Source organism: Henckelia pumila, chromosome 4, assembly GCF_033568475.1.
Source record: "Henckelia pumila isolate YLH828 chromosome 4, ASM3356847v2, whole genome shotgun sequence".
Classification (NCBI taxonomy): domain Eukaryota; kingdom Viridiplantae; phylum Streptophyta; class Magnoliopsida; order Lamiales; family Gesneriaceae; genus Henckelia; species Henckelia pumila.
Window position 1 is genome coordinate 6,986,170 of NC_133123.1, and position 19,050 is coordinate 7,005,219.

The 19,050-nt window shown below is 35.4% G+C and overlaps 2 protein-coding genes across 3 annotated transcripts; one reads left to right on the forward strand and one right to left on the reverse strand.

The window, feature by feature from the left end:
• Window positions 1-255: 255 nt before the first annotated feature.
• Window positions 256-3,641, reverse strand: LOC140865042 (probable serine/threonine-protein kinase At1g01540). Of its 2 annotated transcripts, none has more exons than XM_073269538.1 (7): window positions 2,794-3,641; window positions 2,025-2,248; window positions 1,695-1,821; window positions 1,556-1,627; window positions 1,288-1,474; window positions 960-1,095; window positions 256-866 (listed from the first exon to the last, which is right to left on the reverse strand). In XM_073269538.1, the coding sequence occupies exons 1-7, from the start codon at window positions 2,945-2,947 to the stop codon at window positions 618-620; spliced, it is 1,149 nt and encodes a 382-aa protein (XP_073125639.1). In that variant the 5' UTR covers window positions 2,948-3,641; the 3' UTR covers window positions 256-617. The 2 variants fall into 2 exon arrangements, with proteins under 2 accessions (XP_073125639.1, XP_073125640.1); XM_073269539.1 differs by having other exon boundaries at window positions 1,288-1,471; window positions 2,794-3,640.
• Window positions 3,642-7,798: 4,157 nt separating this feature from the next.
• LOC140863023 (anaphase-promoting complex subunit 7) lies at window positions 7,799-18,814 on the forward strand. The gene is made up of 18 exons (XM_073266112.1): window positions 7,799-7,959; window positions 8,093-8,161; window positions 8,257-8,307; window positions 8,669-8,815; window positions 8,910-8,972; window positions 9,219-9,334; window positions 9,504-9,588; window positions 10,317-10,376; window positions 10,578-10,623; window positions 15,990-16,063; window positions 16,643-16,693; window positions 16,766-16,966; window positions 17,040-17,084; window positions 17,228-17,321; window positions 17,465-17,610; window positions 17,818-18,047; window positions 18,205-18,265; window positions 18,436-18,814. Exons 1-18 carry the CDS (start codon window positions 7,891-7,893, stop codon window positions 18,520-18,522), a joined length of 1,695 nt encoding a protein of 564 aa, XP_073122213.1. The 5' UTR covers window positions 7,799-7,890; the 3' UTR covers window positions 18,523-18,814.
• The last annotated feature ends 236 nt before the right edge of the window (window positions 18,815-19,050 follow it).

The following is a 19,050-nucleotide window of genomic DNA, read 5'->3' on the forward strand; positions in this document are numbered from 1 at the left end:
AAGAGAATGGATATTCCATCGTCATGTAAAAAATCGTGATAATTAATTTATATAAATTTCCAGTATGATTGGAAAATACAATCAATATGCTATTCAATCTCGAGTCCTTTTTAGTATGTGGAATGTTACATCGAACTTCGATTGTTACGTGCTCAACGATGGTCGCTTATAACAATACAATTCATAAAAAATCTTATATTTGAAAAAAATAAAAAAAATTAAATTAAATTTTGATGCCATCATGTGCCCAATAAATCAAATACATTCAAAAGAGAGTGGCTCTAGCAGTAGTAGTTCATGAAAAAAAATGTTGGATCCTCATAATAAGGAAGAAACAATTTTACAATTGAGTTGTAATTTTATAAATGTTTCAATTTCTTGACTTACTCCCAGCTAGTAAATTCAGCAGCGAGTGGACTAATAACAAAATCAAGAAAGACCCAAAAATTTTAATAAAAGAAGAACATATAATTATTATTTTAAAAAAATTTAATTATGCGACCGCCCTGCGACAAAATTTAGCAAGCAAAACCAAGCTCCCCTATGCTAAAATTAAATGCACCAAAAAACAAAGAAACCTAAGTACCTTCAAATGCTTGCAATTTTGCATGTGTCTCTCAACTTGTAAAGAGTTGGCTTCCCAGAGTAACGGTTGCAGTCCCCTCACCCATGACTATGGTCCGTTCGATCTCCGTCTCGAGTATTCGATCAATCTCCACCACCAAATTCTCCATTCTTGGCCTATCCTTCCCTGGAAAGTTCATGCATTTGAGCATCAACCACAGAAGATCCCTCATCCCTTCCGCAGTGAAGCTCCCAACTAGTCGAGGGTCGACTAGATCGTTTGATCTCAAATGGTCTTCCACCTATTATTTTCGAGGCGTGCACTTGTTATTTAACATGATACTCGCGTGCTAGTCTCATTTAAACTTTAGTATGAGCAGAGTTCTATTGTGTACCAACTGAATTAAGCTGTGATTTGATCCGTAGGCCTCTTTGTACGTCGTCGCCTCCTTACCGGTTATGAGCTCCAAAAGGAATACACCAAAGCTGTATACATCGCTTGTTTCGTATAATACCTCGAAGTGTTCCATCCTGATAATCAAGCAAATGAAAGTTTGATCAGATTAGTCATGAAATTTGATGAGGGAAGGACTACAAAAATATATCTATAGACTATAATATAATACTTCTATACATGTTGGAGTAGGACACCTATTTACTCAATGAAATTCTTGAATCAAATTTCAGATGCCCTTATTACAAGTTGAGGTAGAATTCATTTACTCTGGATCTTTGAAAGCATTGAAGGAACTTGATCCAGACGAAGCTCCATCTTCGATTTTTTCAAGAATTTTAGACATCCCTGCATCCGCGACTTTGGCGATGAAATTCTCATCAACCAAGACGCTCCCTGTTTTAAAGTTACCGTGCACGAACGGTGGATTCAGGCCATGCAAGTGACACAAACCTGCTACGGTGAAAAGAACACAGAACTATGCATAATACTGGAAAAAGTTTCAAGTTTTGCTTGAAAATCTTTGCTGATATATACCTTTAGCAGCACCAATTGCTACTTGTAGCCTTTGTTTAAATTCGAGCTTCGTGGTAGAACCTTTTCCAGTGTCTATTCAACAAAACAACCATCATTTTCTTTCTGATGAATGTAAGCCGTTCTCGTTAGAAATTCGTACCGTACAAATGGCTGCACATGCTGCCATTAGGTAAGTATTCGGAAACTAGCATCTGGTATCCTCTTTCTTGACAGTAGCCAAGAAGTACCACTAAGTTACGGTGGCAAATCGTCGACAAATAGGCCACCTGGGATCATTAACTGCAAATATCAGGAAGTTATTCATAGAATACTCTCTACAATTCAATGTTGTTATGTATGTTTAATCCAAGTGAACCATGAACAAGTAGGAATCTTTATGATTTATCTGAAAAAGGGGCTGCTATTATTGCGGTTTTCGTTCCAACATGTCCTCATTTCAGATTCAAAGATGGTGAACATGAGTCTATACCTCTTCAACGAACTCCTGCCGAGGTTCGCCAATACGTCTTTTGATGGCCACAACAGTTCCATCGCTGAGCAGTCCTTTGAAAACTAAACCAAATGTACCACATCCTATTAGATTGGTTTCACTGAAATTTCTTGTGGCTTGTTCCAATTCTTCCATTCTGAATTGCCTTATTTCGGTTATCGATGGAACTGAAAATGGACTGCTTCCACCTCTTTTCATCTCCACTATACATAATCGAACAAGGATTTAGGATTCAGACAGAGTCTTTCGAGAACCTCAAGGAAAAATCTTTAGAATTGAGCATGAAATCTATTGGAATATTTGTGTGAGAGAGGATGTTTCAACAAACTTAAACGCAACATCTTGATAATTCAGCCTGAAATTTAGAGGAAAACCCGGTGACAAAAAAGTGTCTCCAGAAACTTGAAATTCAAAATCTTGGCGACAGAGTTTACCATTAGTGGAATGTTATGTGACAGAAAAGGGACCTAAAAAAGTCAAAATCTTGACAATTTCTCATGGAATTTAATGCCAGATATCAGGTGACAGAAAAAGATCATATGTTTCAAGAAAATTGAAGGCAAAATCTTGACAATTGATCATGGAATTTAATGCAACTACCAGATGACAGAAACAAGTGTATCAAGAAACTTTGAGGGCAAAAAAAATCTCGATAACCGATCATGAAAACTTAATGCAACATCAGGTGATAGAAAAAGATTTGCTACAAGAAACTTGAAGGCAAAATTTGTTGATTCGAACACATTACCCACAGCAGATGGGTCGGAGGATCCTGTCTCCGAGTTCTTGTTCGAAAACTTCCCATGTTTTTTCATGCAAATCCACAAAAGCAAAATGACAGTGGCTAAAACAGCTAACGCCCCTCCTACGGCTCCAACTATAACAGCAAATGAACCCGCCATCTAGTACGAGTCCAGCATATGCTTCTCCCTCGGGCTAAAAACTAGCCGAAACCGCCTTTTAATTTCCTCTATTCCCCGCAGAACTAAATCATCGTAAACAAGCTCGAAAAACCCGAAAGTGAAAGAAAACTAGCCGCTGATAGCCTCTCAAAGCAACATTCTCCCTGTGATGTGGAAGCAAGTATAATATAAACAGACAACCCCACATCAAAACATTCAAGAAAGCCTCAAAACTCGATCTTTTTTCGTGTTCACAATCGCGAGCGATGAATTCCGATCAATGAACGTATGTAAAAGTGGCTGTATTTTGTGCCCACTGGTACAGAACTGGATGATAATCTTGAGAATCAACATGGGTAACATAAGCTTGTGTAAAGGAGAAATGCTGCCAATTCCTAATGCAGTACAACTCATACACTTTTTCCTTGTACCCCACTACTGTTTGACATTCCTTTCTTTATATTTTCTTTTCTAACATTAAAAAAAAAAAAAAAAACAGCCAAGATTTACGGGGTCGGAGCGAAGAATCTTCAATGCCATAACACCTAAAAACAAGAATGGAATCATGGGTTCCATAAATTGTAACCCCAAAATGGCTTATTACATTTGTGTAATATTGATGGGCATTAAATTTTTGTTTGGAGGAGGGTGGTGGGATGGGGTTAAGGATAAGGCAGATAACATAAAACAATCGGAAGGACAAGAGGTGATGTCATCTTTTTTTTTTTTCTTCTCTTTTTTTTTCCAATTTTTGTTGCTTACAGACAGCATATATGCTAACCCATGTTTCATCATGGATTCCCTTACAGCTCACAAATTTTTTGTATGCTTTCCAAGTACTTGTACCTTGGAATAACAATAAATAAATAATTAAATAAATAAATAAATATAATCTTGGGCAGCCACATACAAATTACTTTATTGGTGATAATATATATAGATATATACATATACATATTATGAACTTCCTAATTTTTTTTGGGGAAAAACAAATGGCTCGTTATGGGCATTAGGAGAAGTGAGTAGTTGACTTGCGAACACATGCATTCACTCTGGCTGGCTTTAGGATTACATCATTTTAAATTGGGGTGAAGTTGAATTTTTCTTTTATAATTGGTATTTAGTTTTATACATTCGGTTCATCGCGTTAACAAAATTGAGTTTTAATTTATTTTGCAATATCAGTCATTTTTTCATGAAGCTCACCTGACATTTGACACATCAGTATCACACGAGGCAATGACAGTTGGAAAAATAACTAGAGTTAAAAAAAAAAAGTAAATATAGCTTTAAAACTCAAAAAAAAAATCGAAATTGTAAAAAGACATACGTACGTAGAATTAAGACTAATTTATAATTTTTCCTTTAATTTATTTCATTTTATTTTCTCCTAATTAATCTTCCCTGGATTCCCCTTTAATTAGCAGTAAATTTTACACGCCATGTGAAGTTCCCATAACTCAAAAAACCGTGGAAGTTTGGTGTTTACCAGAATACAGACAGCCAGGGATGATGCTGACTCAAATTACATGACTACATTATCATTACAATTACAAAACTAACAAATCAAATCCAAGTCTTTTATATATCTTGCTACACACTACACTCCCTCTGCATTTTTAAAATAATTTTCGGGAAACTTTTGAAAATTAAATTTCTACTTCATCCATATATATATATATATATATATATATAAATTAATTAATTAATGTAAATATAATAAATGTAAACAAAGGGATACATATGCAATAAATGACCAATGATCCAACAAATCATCAAAGAATATATATATCAGTGATGGTGGCCATTAGAAGGGGCTTTAAGCTTCTGTTGTGTGGATTCTTTCTCAGTGGAATTGCATTAAAAATACTTTAATTTTTTGCAGGCTAAGTTACAAAAAAAATATTGGATGTATTAGGCGTGGATTGCCAGCCCCCTCGTAGCCCTTTTCTTTTTTAGTTGCGGATCTTAACAATTTAATTCAAACTTAATTTTTATATATTTATCAAAATGTAAATATTATAATCTCGCAAGAGTGATTACACTATATTGTGTTATACTACCTTAGTCTCAATTATACTGATCACGTTTTTTTTTTGTCTCAAATATATAAACTCATACTATATTTAGTAATATTTTTCAACATTTTTTTACTCACGTAACATCATTAAATACGTATTGAAAAATATCTAACTATTTTTTGAATAAATTAAATAGAGATAAAATACGAAATTCGTATAATTGATTGTTTTAAAAAAAATGTGTGTGAAAAAAACTGACATACGTAATCGAGATGGGGGACATATTACTAAATTTATAGTGAATTATATATTTATTGTTCTCTACGGCTGGCTTTGGTGAAATTTAATTCAGGAGAAACCTAAACTCCTTGTCCTCATGTAACAACTTGCATGCGGGGACAAAATTATATTATCTAATTAATTATATATTCTAGAGTTTGTACTATAATGATAATCATCATCATGATGTACCCAAATTATAGTAAATCTGAATAAGGTCATAAAATAGAAGCGCAAAAGTCATAATTTATTCACTAGTTTGTAGATTATTAAAAATGGTATTAATTTTTGAAATTTGTCATAAATTGTTAAAAACACTTATCCCCTTTTTCTCTCCATATTGCCATAAATTCATTAAGTATAACGGTCTTCGAAATATGACCAAGTCCTCTTCTGCTGAGTATTAATTAATTTACATTAATTTGACTATAGTGGGCTAGTGGGACAAAGAGAATCCTAGCTATAAGACATCAACATCTGGATTGAAAATAATAATCTTCTGCGTCCCGTTTGGTAGCCTATATTATTAATATGTATATAATTTATTCTATCAAATCCCAAAGATCTTCTCATCATATTATTTATCCATCTATTAATTATTTATTTTAAATCAATCAAATCATCAATTATTAATCTTACATCAATCAAATCATTTAATTTAAATTACTATATTAACCTCTTATAACTAATATTATTCATATTTTATTTATTGTTAAAAGGGTAAAATGGTAATTTATCATTTTTTTAATACAAAATTTTATCAATCAAATCAATAAATTATAATTCATCAATCAAATCAAATATTATATTAACTATCATTATTTATTTATTTTTTATTACATTATATTATTTATTTATCTCATCATACCTACCAAGCGGTATCTTAATAATAATAATAATAATAATATACTCAAAATCTCGTCATAAAACTTCGGGAAAAAATCATCAATAAAATATCGAAAATTACAATTTTAATCTTACAAGTTGATATGTTTTGTGTTTTAGTTTTGTAACTTATTAAAATTTTGTTTTCATGATCTATTAACTTAGTTTTTTTTTTGTACGAAACAAGTAAATCTATCGAATATTGTTTATTTGACGATTCAACGTGGCTCACCAATCACCGCTCATGTGATAAGAATAAAATATTTTTCCTCGTTTTGATTTGTATTATCGTTCGTTTTGCTTTATTATTATTTTTCTTTTTTTCCTGCTCAAATGAATTTTAATTGAGTGTGATATTATAGATTTAATTCTCCATAAACTTGCCACTTATGAGAACATCAATGTCAAATAACTTGTATCATATTCAATGGATTTGTTGATTTTAGGCAACAAAAAATAATTCCAAGTTATTGGATGAAAATCAAACTTTAACAAATTACAAGACTAAAATTCAAAGCAATCCAATTTGCCGCACTAAAATTGCAATTTTCCGACAATTTTATTGTATTTTTAAATGAAAAAATGGAGAATTATCATTTAGGGCAGCAGGACAACTAATTTGGGACATAATTAAGCAAGAACCCGATAATTCAATTTAGTAATATACTGAAATTATTACCCATAAATTGTTGGTCCAAAAATTTGAATATTGATGTTGGAATAACTATGTCACACCTGATGCTGCAAATTGGGCATCGGTGATGCACTAGCCCAACTACCCGATTTCTTTTCATTAGTATTTATGTTTGAAAACATACTTTAAATAATTCAACACTTCCATAGAATCATGTTGTGATTACCAACATATGATTTAGTATATATATAACATTTTAATAATAATCATGAAATTACTATGCTTATACAGTTATACTCGAGGAAGCACAAACTAGACTACTGTGAATTCATACATTTATAACTGACGCTTCAACTATGACTCAAAAACCAAGATTGACAAAACGAATTTTTTTCAGACACAATATAGCTTTAATATGGATTCTTTGATTATAGTATATGGACACTGCCCACGTGCTGATCCAATGTCTTTTTCTTTATTTTTTTGCACTCGAGATGTTCACTTGAAAATCTTGGGTGCTAAAACAAAAAGGCCGTTGGATACACCATTCAAATAGTGTCTGTAGGGTAACATTGACACAATCAATTAATACCGTGCTATCAATTCCTCAATTTATAGGTACACCAAGTATCTTATCTGAGAAGCGGTAGACGGACAATCATCTGTCTATACGACACCTAAGTGGTTTTTTTAAGAATATTTAAATTAATTATAAAAATATATATTATATTTTATAATAATATGTATAAATTTGTTTAACATTTTCATTAATTTTTCGCACATTAATGTGCATAAATTTGTGTATATGTAAAAAAATATGCTTAAATTTGTTCAAATATTTTTTAAGATTTTTTTAAAAAAATAGTTTTAAACTTGTATTTTTCAGAAAAAATCAAACCATAAAAAATAGTTTTAAACTTGTATTTTTCAGAAAAAATCAAACCACCTCTTTTCCATATCCTATTGGCCAGGCCTGAGGGGGTCTTAAAAATGATTTGGGGCCTGAAACGAAATAACCCAAACATATGGTCCTGAAAGTGAAAATTTATTCGAATCGCGATTTCAAAAAGAAGAGCGCTTCGCCACCCAGCTCCAATCAAAGCTTCCTACACTCCACCTGTTCGATGGATGTTCCGAAAGAGCATTTATCCACTTTACTGGATCATGGCCTCTACTCTTCGGCTCAAATGCTGGTAATAATGAATTTAATTTCAGGCTGACTGATAGTATTTAGTCAATTGTTTCCTAATTAGGCTGATTTATGATATTTTTTTAGAATTCGAATTTTCTTTCGTGGAAATTAATTTGTTTTTGTTGGTAAACTAGGGTTGTTTTGCTATTTCGTCAACTTCGATAAGTCCTGAGACGAGTCCTCATCTTAAAGCCGAAAGCTTGGTTTGTATTATTTTACAGTTTTTAGTGTTATGTATTTATTTTGAACTTTTGCTGCATTTGTGTTGTTGACGATTGGATATTATCTCTGGCGACAGGTGCTATATGGGGATTCACTCTTGCGAGAAAAAGAGTACCGCAGAGCTATTGTAAGGTTTTAGGCACTTGGGATATTATGCAATATTTGCAAGTCCATATGCCCCATTTTTTGTGATTTAGCTTTATAATCTCAGTTATGCTTCATTTTGTGTATTAAATCATGGATTGGATTTGTAAATTGTCTTGATTTAATTCAGTTACTTGTTTGGATCTTTGTAACCAGAGCCGTATTATTGAATTGATAAAGAATATGTTCAGATTTATGTGTTTCCGGTTTCAATTCTAAGGCTTCATTCCTCGATATCAGACATTGCAAATGAATTTAATACACGCCCTTTAATTTGTGCTCCAATGTTTCTTCAAATTTTGGTGTTGTATTTCATTTTCTATTTCTTTTCACATCTTGGACAGCAAATATACAAGCAAGCATTGCAATACCACAAAATAATACCAAAACAAAATGCAGCTGCATCCCTGACAACCAGGAGCTCATTGTCAGTAGCAAATAGGTCATCTTCTCCCGGTTCTCTTAATCCGTCGGCTTTAAATGAAAACGAGGTATTACATATCATGTGGAATATATATTTTTCGATGTTAGCAATTTGGAAATGTTAAATGGCTCTCTGTCTATTCTTTGTTATTGTCAGTACAGGTAAAATTCAAGATTGCTACTTGTCACAATTCACTAAATGAGAATAGAGCTGCTCTTGCTGAGGTATATAATTATATTTGACTTCTTATTATCTCAATTGGTTTCTTTTTCTGTTGCAACTCAAGTCTTGTGGACTGTGTTAACTATGTTAGTACAGAGTCCTGAACACTTCCTTTTTTTTTTCTTCTTGAATTGATATTGTATTTTGACTGGCATCAGGTTTCAGCATTTAGTATATTTTGAATATCACTAAAGTCTAAGCAGACAGAGTTCATTAATAGTGCTGATAGCTTTGATTTGCCGTTATAGATGGAGGGAATTCCTAACAAATCGAGGAATCTAGAGATGAACCTTATGATGGCAAAGCTTTACCGAAATTCTAGGCATACTCGAGCTGCAATTGGATGTTTTAAGGAGTGTTTGAGGTATCCTATCTTGGTGTTCAATGATAAGTTTGCACCCTTTATGAACACTCCCTCACGAGAGTACATAAACTGGTCCAACTCACTTTGTTTGCCTTTTGTTTTTCGTTTTTTGTTTAATAATTGACAATTGTGACAAATTAGTGTGTGCTTTTGTCCTTGATATTGACAGGAATTGCCCTTACATACTTGATGCTATTATAGCTTTGGCTGAACTGGGTGTTTCGGCCAAGGATATCATTTCTTTGTTTCCTCAGGTTTGATGTATACGCTGGATTCCATGTATTATAAATTTTTTTGAGGATGTTACATTTTCCGTTTTTTGTTGGAAGGATGGTGATTTACAATGTTGCATGAAAAGGTTTCTGGCATAATGCATGTGAATATTTTTTTTGTTATTGAATGGTCCTGACCCTTCTAGTTGAGATCAATCCTTCGGTTACTTTCATTGTTCAATGATGGTTGTCTCCATTTTCCTTCATAAATTATAATGTGTATTTTCATCTTTCATATTTGGTTTGCTTGTGCTAATAAAGGATAAAATGCTTTAATTTCTTCTAAAATTATGTTTGCTACGATTAATCACGTGATTGTTTTATTTTAGCGTAGAGATAACATTATTTTAAATTCATTACATGCCATGTTAAAGCTGCAATGACAAGAAGTTTCAGAAAGCTCTTCTTTTATGTACAGCCAAATAGTAACCCTTAGCAACATCAACAATACTTCTTTGAACACTTCATTATCTTCTTTATTTTATTCTCTTCTCTTTGGCATGGTCTTCCGTTGGTGCGGATACATACGGTGTTGTACAATTGTACTGTTTCTTTCAGGGATTTTCTAATGATCATATCAGTTCCAACTGTTTAAAGTCCATTGATTTCACTTATATAAATCTGGCATCGGATACTAATTAATTTATAATATGTTGAACAAGTAGTTCTAAATTTTCTTACTCTACAATGTCATTTGTTGATTCTTCCAGACTCCAAGTAGAAGTGGAAGACCTCCCTATGATCACTCTGATTCGAGCCGTTGGTTGTTGGTGAGTTATGGGAATCCTTCTTTTAACGTTCTTATCACATGCAATCAATCGGTTTTCTTCATGATGCAGGCAACATTTGAACTTCTTTTAAAAAATATTTTCCTGTAATCATGTGTATCTGTTCATTTTTCGTGACATTTAAACCACTTGGTGGAATTTTTTGGCACTGTAACAGTCATGCCATCTTTTCTTGCGATACAGCGTTATGTTGAAGCTCAATGCTGCATTGCTTCAAATGATTACAAAGGTCAGGCTGCATGACTCGAATTTTTTCCATTGCCTTCTTTCACGATCTGATTTCTTTACGAATAGTTCCATTTCACGGTTGCATACATGCTCATGTAATCCTTATCCTTGTTCTTTTATGTAGAGCCATATAACTTTTGTTTTACAACATAATTGCATTACTTGACTAGAACAGTTTTATAGCAGAATTGTTTTCGAAGGTTCAGTTATTATTGTCCTGCCACAGAAATGCACTACCCATTTTGATAGGAAATAGGTTTTTTTTAAAAATATTTAAAAACGCAGAGAAAGGAGAAAGATTTCTGCTTATTATTGAAGAATACGTTGATACATCTTTTATAGATTACAGCAGGAAACAATCCCATAAATGAAGGAAACAAAAAGATATTATCCTATCATTCTAAAAGGATAAAAAATCCTATCAAATATTCTAATTCTATTCTTAATCTATATTTATAAAATATAAACAATTAAGAATCTGTTCTATAAATAATTTAAATATTTTCTTCACTCCCCCTCAAACTTGGCTATAGATGTTGATGAGACCAAGTTTGCCGATAAGAAACTCCTGAATTTGTTCAGTTAATCCCTTGGTAAGAAGATCTGCAAGTTGATTAGATGTAGGCACATATTCAATACAAAGGATTCCTTTGTCCACTTTCTCTCTAATAAAGTGTCGATCCACTTCAACATGCTTAGTTCGATCATGGTGAACAGGATTGTGAGCTATGCTGATTGTTGACTTATTATCACAATACAGTTTCATAGGACCTTCAAACTGGATTTGTAACTCTTCCATCACCCTTTTTATCCAGATTAGTTCACATACCCCATGAGCCATAGCCTTGAATTCTGCTTCGGCACTGCTTCTTGTGACAACCGACTGTTTTTTGCTTCGCCATGCTACTAAGTTCCCCCATATCATCGTACAGTACCCAGAGGTCGACTTTCGATCATTGATGGAGCTAGCCCAATCTGCATCAGTGAAAGCCTTCACACTTCGATCGTTAGTTTTTTCAAAAAATAATCCTCTCCCAGGAGTTTGCTTCAAATATCGCAGAATTCGATATACTGCATCGAGGTGACCTTGACATGGTGAATGCATGTATTGGCTTACTAAGCTTACTGCAAAAGCAATATCGGGACGAGTGTGTGAGAGATAGATGAGTTTCCCTACTAGGCGCTGATAGCTTCCTTTGTCAACTGGTCTTCCTTCAAAAAATTTTGCTTTATCTCCTAATTCAATTGGGGTTTTGGCTGGTTTACATCCCAACATACTTGTTTCTTGTAGAAGATCTAAGGTGTATTTTCTTTGGGACTGAGATACCCTGTTTGCTCCTAGCAATTTCCATTCCCAAGAAATACTTCAGTGCCCCTAGATCTTTGACTTCGAATTCTCTTGCCATCATTATCTTGATTTTTTCCATTTTTTCACCATCATTTCCGGTTAGAATGATGTCATCAACATAGACTATCAGAATGGTGATGCTCCCCTTTGTAGAGTGTTTGAAGAAGAGAGTGTGATCTGATTGACCTTGGACAAATCCATGCCCCTTTATTGCTTTGAAAAATCTGTCAAACCATGCACGAGGAGATCGTTTTAGCCCATATAGTGATTTTTTTAGTTTGCACACAGTTTTCACCCCTGGTTCTTCAAATCCCGGAGGCTGACTCATGTAAACTTCTTCATCGAGCTCCCCATTCAGAAATGCATTCTTTATATCAAGCTGCTGCAGATTCCATTCAAGGTTTGCTGCCAACGATAGAAGTATTCTGATTGTATTCAATTTTGCAACAGGAGCGAAAGTCTCAGTATAATCAATCCCATACGTTTGAGTGAAGCCTTTGGCTACCAAGCGTGCTTTATGTCTTTGAACAGAACCATCTGCGTGATACTTGACTGTGAAGACCCATTTGCAGCCCACAACATTTTTCTCGGGAGGTAATTCTACCAAGCTCCAAGTTCTGTTTTGTTTCAAGGCACGCATTTCTTCAAGAACTGCAGCTTTCCACTCAGGGATAGATAATGTTTCTGTGATAGACCTGGGAATCAATATATTGGAAATTTTCGAGGTAAAAGCACGAAAGGAAGGTGAGAGATTAGAATATGACACAAACTTGGAGATAGGATGCTTGGTACACGATCTTACACCTTTTCTGACTGCAATTGGGATGTCAAGATCAAGAACAGTACCTGATTTGTTTGAAGACTGAGGATCTACCACCGGTTCCTCTTCATGGCTGTAACTAGGATTCACGATTTCTCTATTTGTTTGAGGTTTGACTCTTCTTGAGTAGACTTTAATTTCTTGCCGACCCTTTGAAACTCCCCCTGATTCCGAATCCTCATTGTGATTTGGAGTGAAATCATTGCTTGAAGTGGAAGTATCATGGGTTTGGGGATGATCACGTGAAGGAATGGCTGTGGGAATGACGGTGGTATCGATAGTAGTATCAAGCAGGGGAATAGTGTCCCAGGAACAACGAGCTTCATCATGATTGTGAGTATTCTCCCCCTGAAGTGAAGTTGAGGGAAAATAGGGAGCATTTTCGAAAAAAGTGACATCGCACGAGACATGCTTTTTTGGTGCGAGGAAAATAACAACGATAACCCTTTTGAGTTGGAGAGTACCCGAGGAAGACGGTTTTTAAAGCTCCGGGATCAAGTTTACTGCGCTGATGAGCGTGAACATGCACAAACGCTGTGCAACCAAATGTACGTAAAGGTAGGTGATGGGATCGGGTAAGATGTGGATATGTATCTTGAAGAAGAGATAGAGGTGTTTTGAAAAACAGTGAGCGACTTGGAAGGCGGTTTATGAGATAGGCAGCTGTAAGAACGGCATCCCCCCACAAATATTTTGGGACAGTCATGGTAAACATGAGGGAGCGAGCCACTTCTAAGAGATGACGGTTCTTTCGTTCAGAAACTCCATTTTGTTGGGGAGTATCCACACATGAACTTTGGTGGATAATTCAGTGTTCCAACAAATAGTTTCCCAAGGTGGAGTTAAAATATTCTTTTCCATTATCAGTGCGAAGAGTTCGGATATTGGTTTGGAATTGGGTTTGTATCATCTTATGAAAGGCTTTAAATGTTTGGCACATTTCAGATTTGTCACGAAGTAGATAAACCCATGTAACCCGTGTATGATCATCAATGAAAGTGAGAAACCATTTTTTGTCATGAGACGTGGTGATTTGTGATGGCCCCCACATGTCACTGTGAATTAAAGTTATTGGAGCAGAAGGAGTATATGGGGTAGGAGAAAAAGAAGAACGAGTATGCTTAGCTAATTGACACACTTCACATTGAAAGGAATTAGGAGTTTTATTACCAAACAAAGACGGACACAGACGCTTTAAGTACAAAAAACTAGGATGGCCAAGTTTGTAATGCCATGACATTATTTTCCTAATACTAGAATTGGAAAAAGCAGAAGTAACAAGAGACATCGGGGACTGAGGAGTGCCCACTGAAGTATCCTCAAAGTAGTAGAGTCCATCATGAATCCTAGCATTGCCAATCGTCATCCCGAAGGTAGGTCCTGAAAGTGACACAACAGTGGTAGAAATTTAGCAACACAATGATTATCGAGTGTGATTTTGCTAACAGAGATCAAATTGCATTTCAAGGCAGGGACATGAAAAACAGATTTGAGAATAACCAGTGGAGACAATCTGATATTGCCAATTCCAGCAACAGGAGTTAGAGACCCATCAACAATTTTTACCGTGGTTTGACGAGAACAAGGAGAATATGAACAAAATAAACGTGAATCACCTGTCATATGATCTGAGGCCCCCGAATCAATGATCCATGGGTCTGTAACAGGAAGAAATGAAGACAAAGGAGTTTTACCAGATTGAGTAATTGAGCATGTTCCGATGGTGGAGCTGGACTGAGGATATATCGACCCCTGAGTGAGGAGCCGTCAGTACTCCTCGATCTGAGCAATCTGCTCTTTGCTAAATGGGGCAGAAGCGCCCACTGGACTGGTGTTCTCTTGGCTGGATTGAGTGTGAAATCCTCGGCCATCAGGTTTTTTTCGAGGCTGCCAGTTAGCTGGTTTACCGTGGATGTCCCAGCATTTGTCTTTTGTATGGCCTGGTTTGTTACAGTGTTCGCACCAAGGACGTCTGCTTGGTCGTGGTCCTTGTGCAGGCTGTTTGTTGGACACTAAGGCTGATGCTTCAGGGGCTGACGGAGGTGGATAGATATCATCAGTTAGCATCACCTTGCGGCGAACCTCCTCACGTCGAACTTTTGCAAATGCGTCTTCGGGAGAGGGGAAAGGATCACGGGCAACAATTCTGCAACGAACATCGTCCAGATTCCGATTAAGACCTGCCAGAAAATCGAACACCTTTCTTTTTCAAGATTATTCCTCAATTTGGTGCTGCATGTAACACATGTGGATTGATCATCAAGAAATAGATCCAACTCCTGCCACAAATCTTGAATTTCAGTGAAGTATTGGGTTACAGATTTTGACCCTTGCTTCATTTCTAGACGTATTTCCGAGATCCGAGTACATGCGACGGGCTGCATCCCAAACATCTTTTGCTGTCTGGAACCATAGACAACGACGACTTATTTGTGGTTCCATGGAGTTGACCAGCCACGCTAGCACAATAGAATTTTCAGCAATCCAGGTTTTATATGATGGGTCAGATTGCTTGGGAGAAGGAAGGTCACCAGTGAGATAACCCAATTTTCCACGTCCACAGACAACAATCTTTACAGATTGTGCCCATTGTAAGTAGTTCTTCCCGTCGAGCTTGTGTGCAGTAATATGAAGAGATGAAATATCGCTCCCGGACAGAGGTGCGATCGGAGCTGCTTTCGAGGGATCAGAAGTATCTGACTTTGTTGAATCCATCGACATGGTGGTAGATGTGAAAAGAACGTGAAAAAAAAACTTAGGCTTTTGATACCTTAAAAACGCAGAGAAAGAAGAAAGATTTCTGCTTATTATTGAAGAATACGTTGATACATCTTTTATAGATTACAGCAGGAAACAATCCCATAAATTAAGAAAACAAAAAGATATTATCCTATCATTCTAAAAGTATAAAAAATCCTATCAAATATTCTAATTCTATTCTTAATCTATATTTACAAAATATAAACAATTAAGAATCTGTTCTATAAACAATTTAAATATTTTTTTCAATATTTATGGCAACTATTAGTGGCAATGACTTTAAGTTTTGCAACTGAGAAATTTCATACTCTAAGCGTAGGCAATTTTGAGATGTATGTTTTTATTATGCATATTTTGGTTCTCTAACTCATGGGCAGTCAACAAATATATTCTGCATAATGCATCACTGTTCTTATTTGTTTTTTCCACTGATTTGCAGGTGGTCTGGAACAATTCTCAGAACTTCTGCAGCGATTTCCTAATAACATTCACATTCTACTTGAAATGGCTAAGGTCTGTAATTTTTGCATTAGAATGTATCTTAATATTTCTAACACAGACAGAGATTTCTGTCTTGTAATATCTCACTATTCATTATATTCATACTTGCTTAATCAGTTACAATTTAAAATGATCCATCAGTTTTCCTTAGATGAACTACAGAATAAGCTTCTACTGCGTGATTAGATTGTCACATACTTGAAATGCAATGTTTCTTGACAGAAATCTTTGTCAATGTACCAAAATATTGATGGATTCTATGTTCTCTGAGCAACTTATTTGTCCAGGTTGTGGTTGCCTATATGGATGTATAAATAAGCAGTATATTTGAAGGTCCCTGTGGCACAGCCCGTCGTATTTAAGTGGGAGATGTTGGTTGATATGTATGTTTATAAATGCTAAGTTAATTGAATGATTAATGCACTTTCCAAAGATAAGTTATGCCAATCATTAAGTATTCAGTGATATTGTAGAAAGTGATTTGAAAAGTGCCCAATTTAAGTTCTTCGTCAGTTTCGTGTAGGCTACCATATAACATATTCAAGCCTTGATGTATTTTTTCTATTGTGTATTGTTGAAATGTCTATTTAGGTTAAAGCTGTCGTTGGGAAAAATGATGAAGCCATTTTGGACTTTGAGAAGGTAGGAAGTTCACTTGTATTATTGTAATTTTTTGTTGTCGACAACATTAAACTTAGAAAATTATCTCCACAGGTTCGGTCAATTGATCCATATTTGGTCACTTACATGGATGAGTATGCAATGCTTCTAAAACTCAAGTCTGACTATTCCAAGTTAAATAAATTAGTTCATGATCTGCTGAACATCGATCCTACAAGGCCTGAAGTTTTTGTGGCCTTGTCTGTTCTTTGGGAAAAGAAAGATGAGAGAGGCGCTTTGTCTTATGTGGAGAAGGTTAGGTTTCTTGACTTCTGTTATTCATTTCTGATGCAAATGCTTCTTGATCTGAATTAATTAACTAATGCAGAGCATTCGCATCGATGAGAGGCACGTCGCTGGTTATATAATGAAGGTCTGGTTACTTCTAGTGCCAAAGAGCTGATTATGCCTTTTTTCCACTTTTTGCCACTAGTTTCTCAAAAGCTCAAGGATATCTAATTACCATCACACATCATTTGATTTGCTACGTTCAGCTTATAATCTGCATGATATCAGGGAAATCTTTTCTTGTCAATGAATCGACCAGAAGCAGCAGTAATCGCCTACAGGGGAGCTCAAGAACTGAGGCCTGATCTACGGTCCTATCAAGGTAAGTCTTAAGAGAATCTGGTGGGCTTGAAGTTTTCAAATCTCTATGGATTGGTTTTTTAATCTGATATGCATTCTATTTCTATGAATTCATTAGACCACGGAGAATGCATTTTGTGCCTAAAATCTTCAAATGTATTACAGGGTTAGTTCGTTCTTATTTGGCTCTGTCAAAAATCAAGGAGGCTTTGTATGCAGCTCGAGAAGCAATGAAGGCGATGCCCCAGTCAGCAAAGGCTCTAAAATTAGTTGGGGATGTTCACGCTAGCAGCACCAGTGGCAGAGAAAAGGTGAGTGTTTTGAATTCTTTATTTTGTTTTACTGTCCCTGGATTTTGAATATTTTACGGTTTGACTAGGGTTCGATCAGTGAGCTTAGTAACTGAACACTCCCTTTTCCTGAAATTGAACTTGAAAATTATGAAGACCTTCTGTGCTATTAAATTCAGCATTCTTATGTGAATTTTCTTATTTTTTGCTTATTACTTAATTTTGCAGGCAAAGAAGTTTTATGAATCGGCTCTCAGACTAGAACCTGGTTTCCTTGGAGCTGCATTGGCATTGGCTGAGCTCCAAGTCCAGGAAGGTCGAAATGGAGATGCTGTCTCCCTCCTGCAGCGATATTTAAAAGATTGGGCTGATGATTCTTTGCATGCTAAGCTGGCTCAAGTTTTTGCAGCTACAAACATGCTGCAAGAGGCTCTTTCACATTATCAGGCAGCATTGAGGTAAATTTTTCGTATTTGTCCTCCCTCGTCCCTACGCCAACTCCCTGCCCAATTTGTGGTGGTGGGGTAGTTCACTACCAGATCATTGGGATCAACAAAATATGTGTTATTGATGCTGATAACGTGAAAATAATGTTTGCATCTTATCACCATCTAGGATAAACCCCCTAAGTGATGATGCAAGAAAGGGACTCGAGCGGTTGGAAAAACAAATGAAGGTTTCTATTGTCTGCCCTTCTATGAAATCTTTACTGCCATAGATACAATTGGACACAAACGGAGATATGAATATTTTGCCTATGTTTGAAATAATTTGCCTGTTTCTCTAGCCGTGTGGTTATGTATTCCAGTTTAACCATCATATCTTTGCACGTTTTTTTTCTTTTAGGGGGTTGATCCTGATGCCCCTGAAGAAGACGAAGATAACGAGGCTGATGATGCTGAGGTAGATCCAGATGACACTGATCTTTTATAGTGACTTGTCCATTGGCGTAATCGACTTGTCAGCATCTTGTTGTGTTCCTACCCTCAGGCATGGTGTTGTTTTATATCAAACCAGAATGCAACTCCTGTTTTGGTACCAGTTAATTTTAATTTATCATGTATAGTTTATATATTCTTAAGTTGCTACTCTATATAAAGCTCATCTGAACATGATACTCTTACAAGTAGTCATTAGCTTTAGGTAGAATATGTGGATGATTTGAGTTATTGAATTGCTCGAGTATAATGGAAATTATATTGATCGAGAATGGAATAAAATTTTGCCAGAGCATCAATAGCCACTAACTGCAACTTTTTTGCATCATTTTCTACATTAAATGTTCTTGCAAATCCTATCGATATTTCAAGCCTTATGTATTAAACATCAAAATCTAAAATCAACTTTTTTTACATTTATGTAATTACAACATCGTAGCCGTAGTAAAGTGTCCATGAGGCCGGACCAAGATTACATACGGCAGCTGACAGTACAAATGCTGGCAAGATAAATATGGTTTAC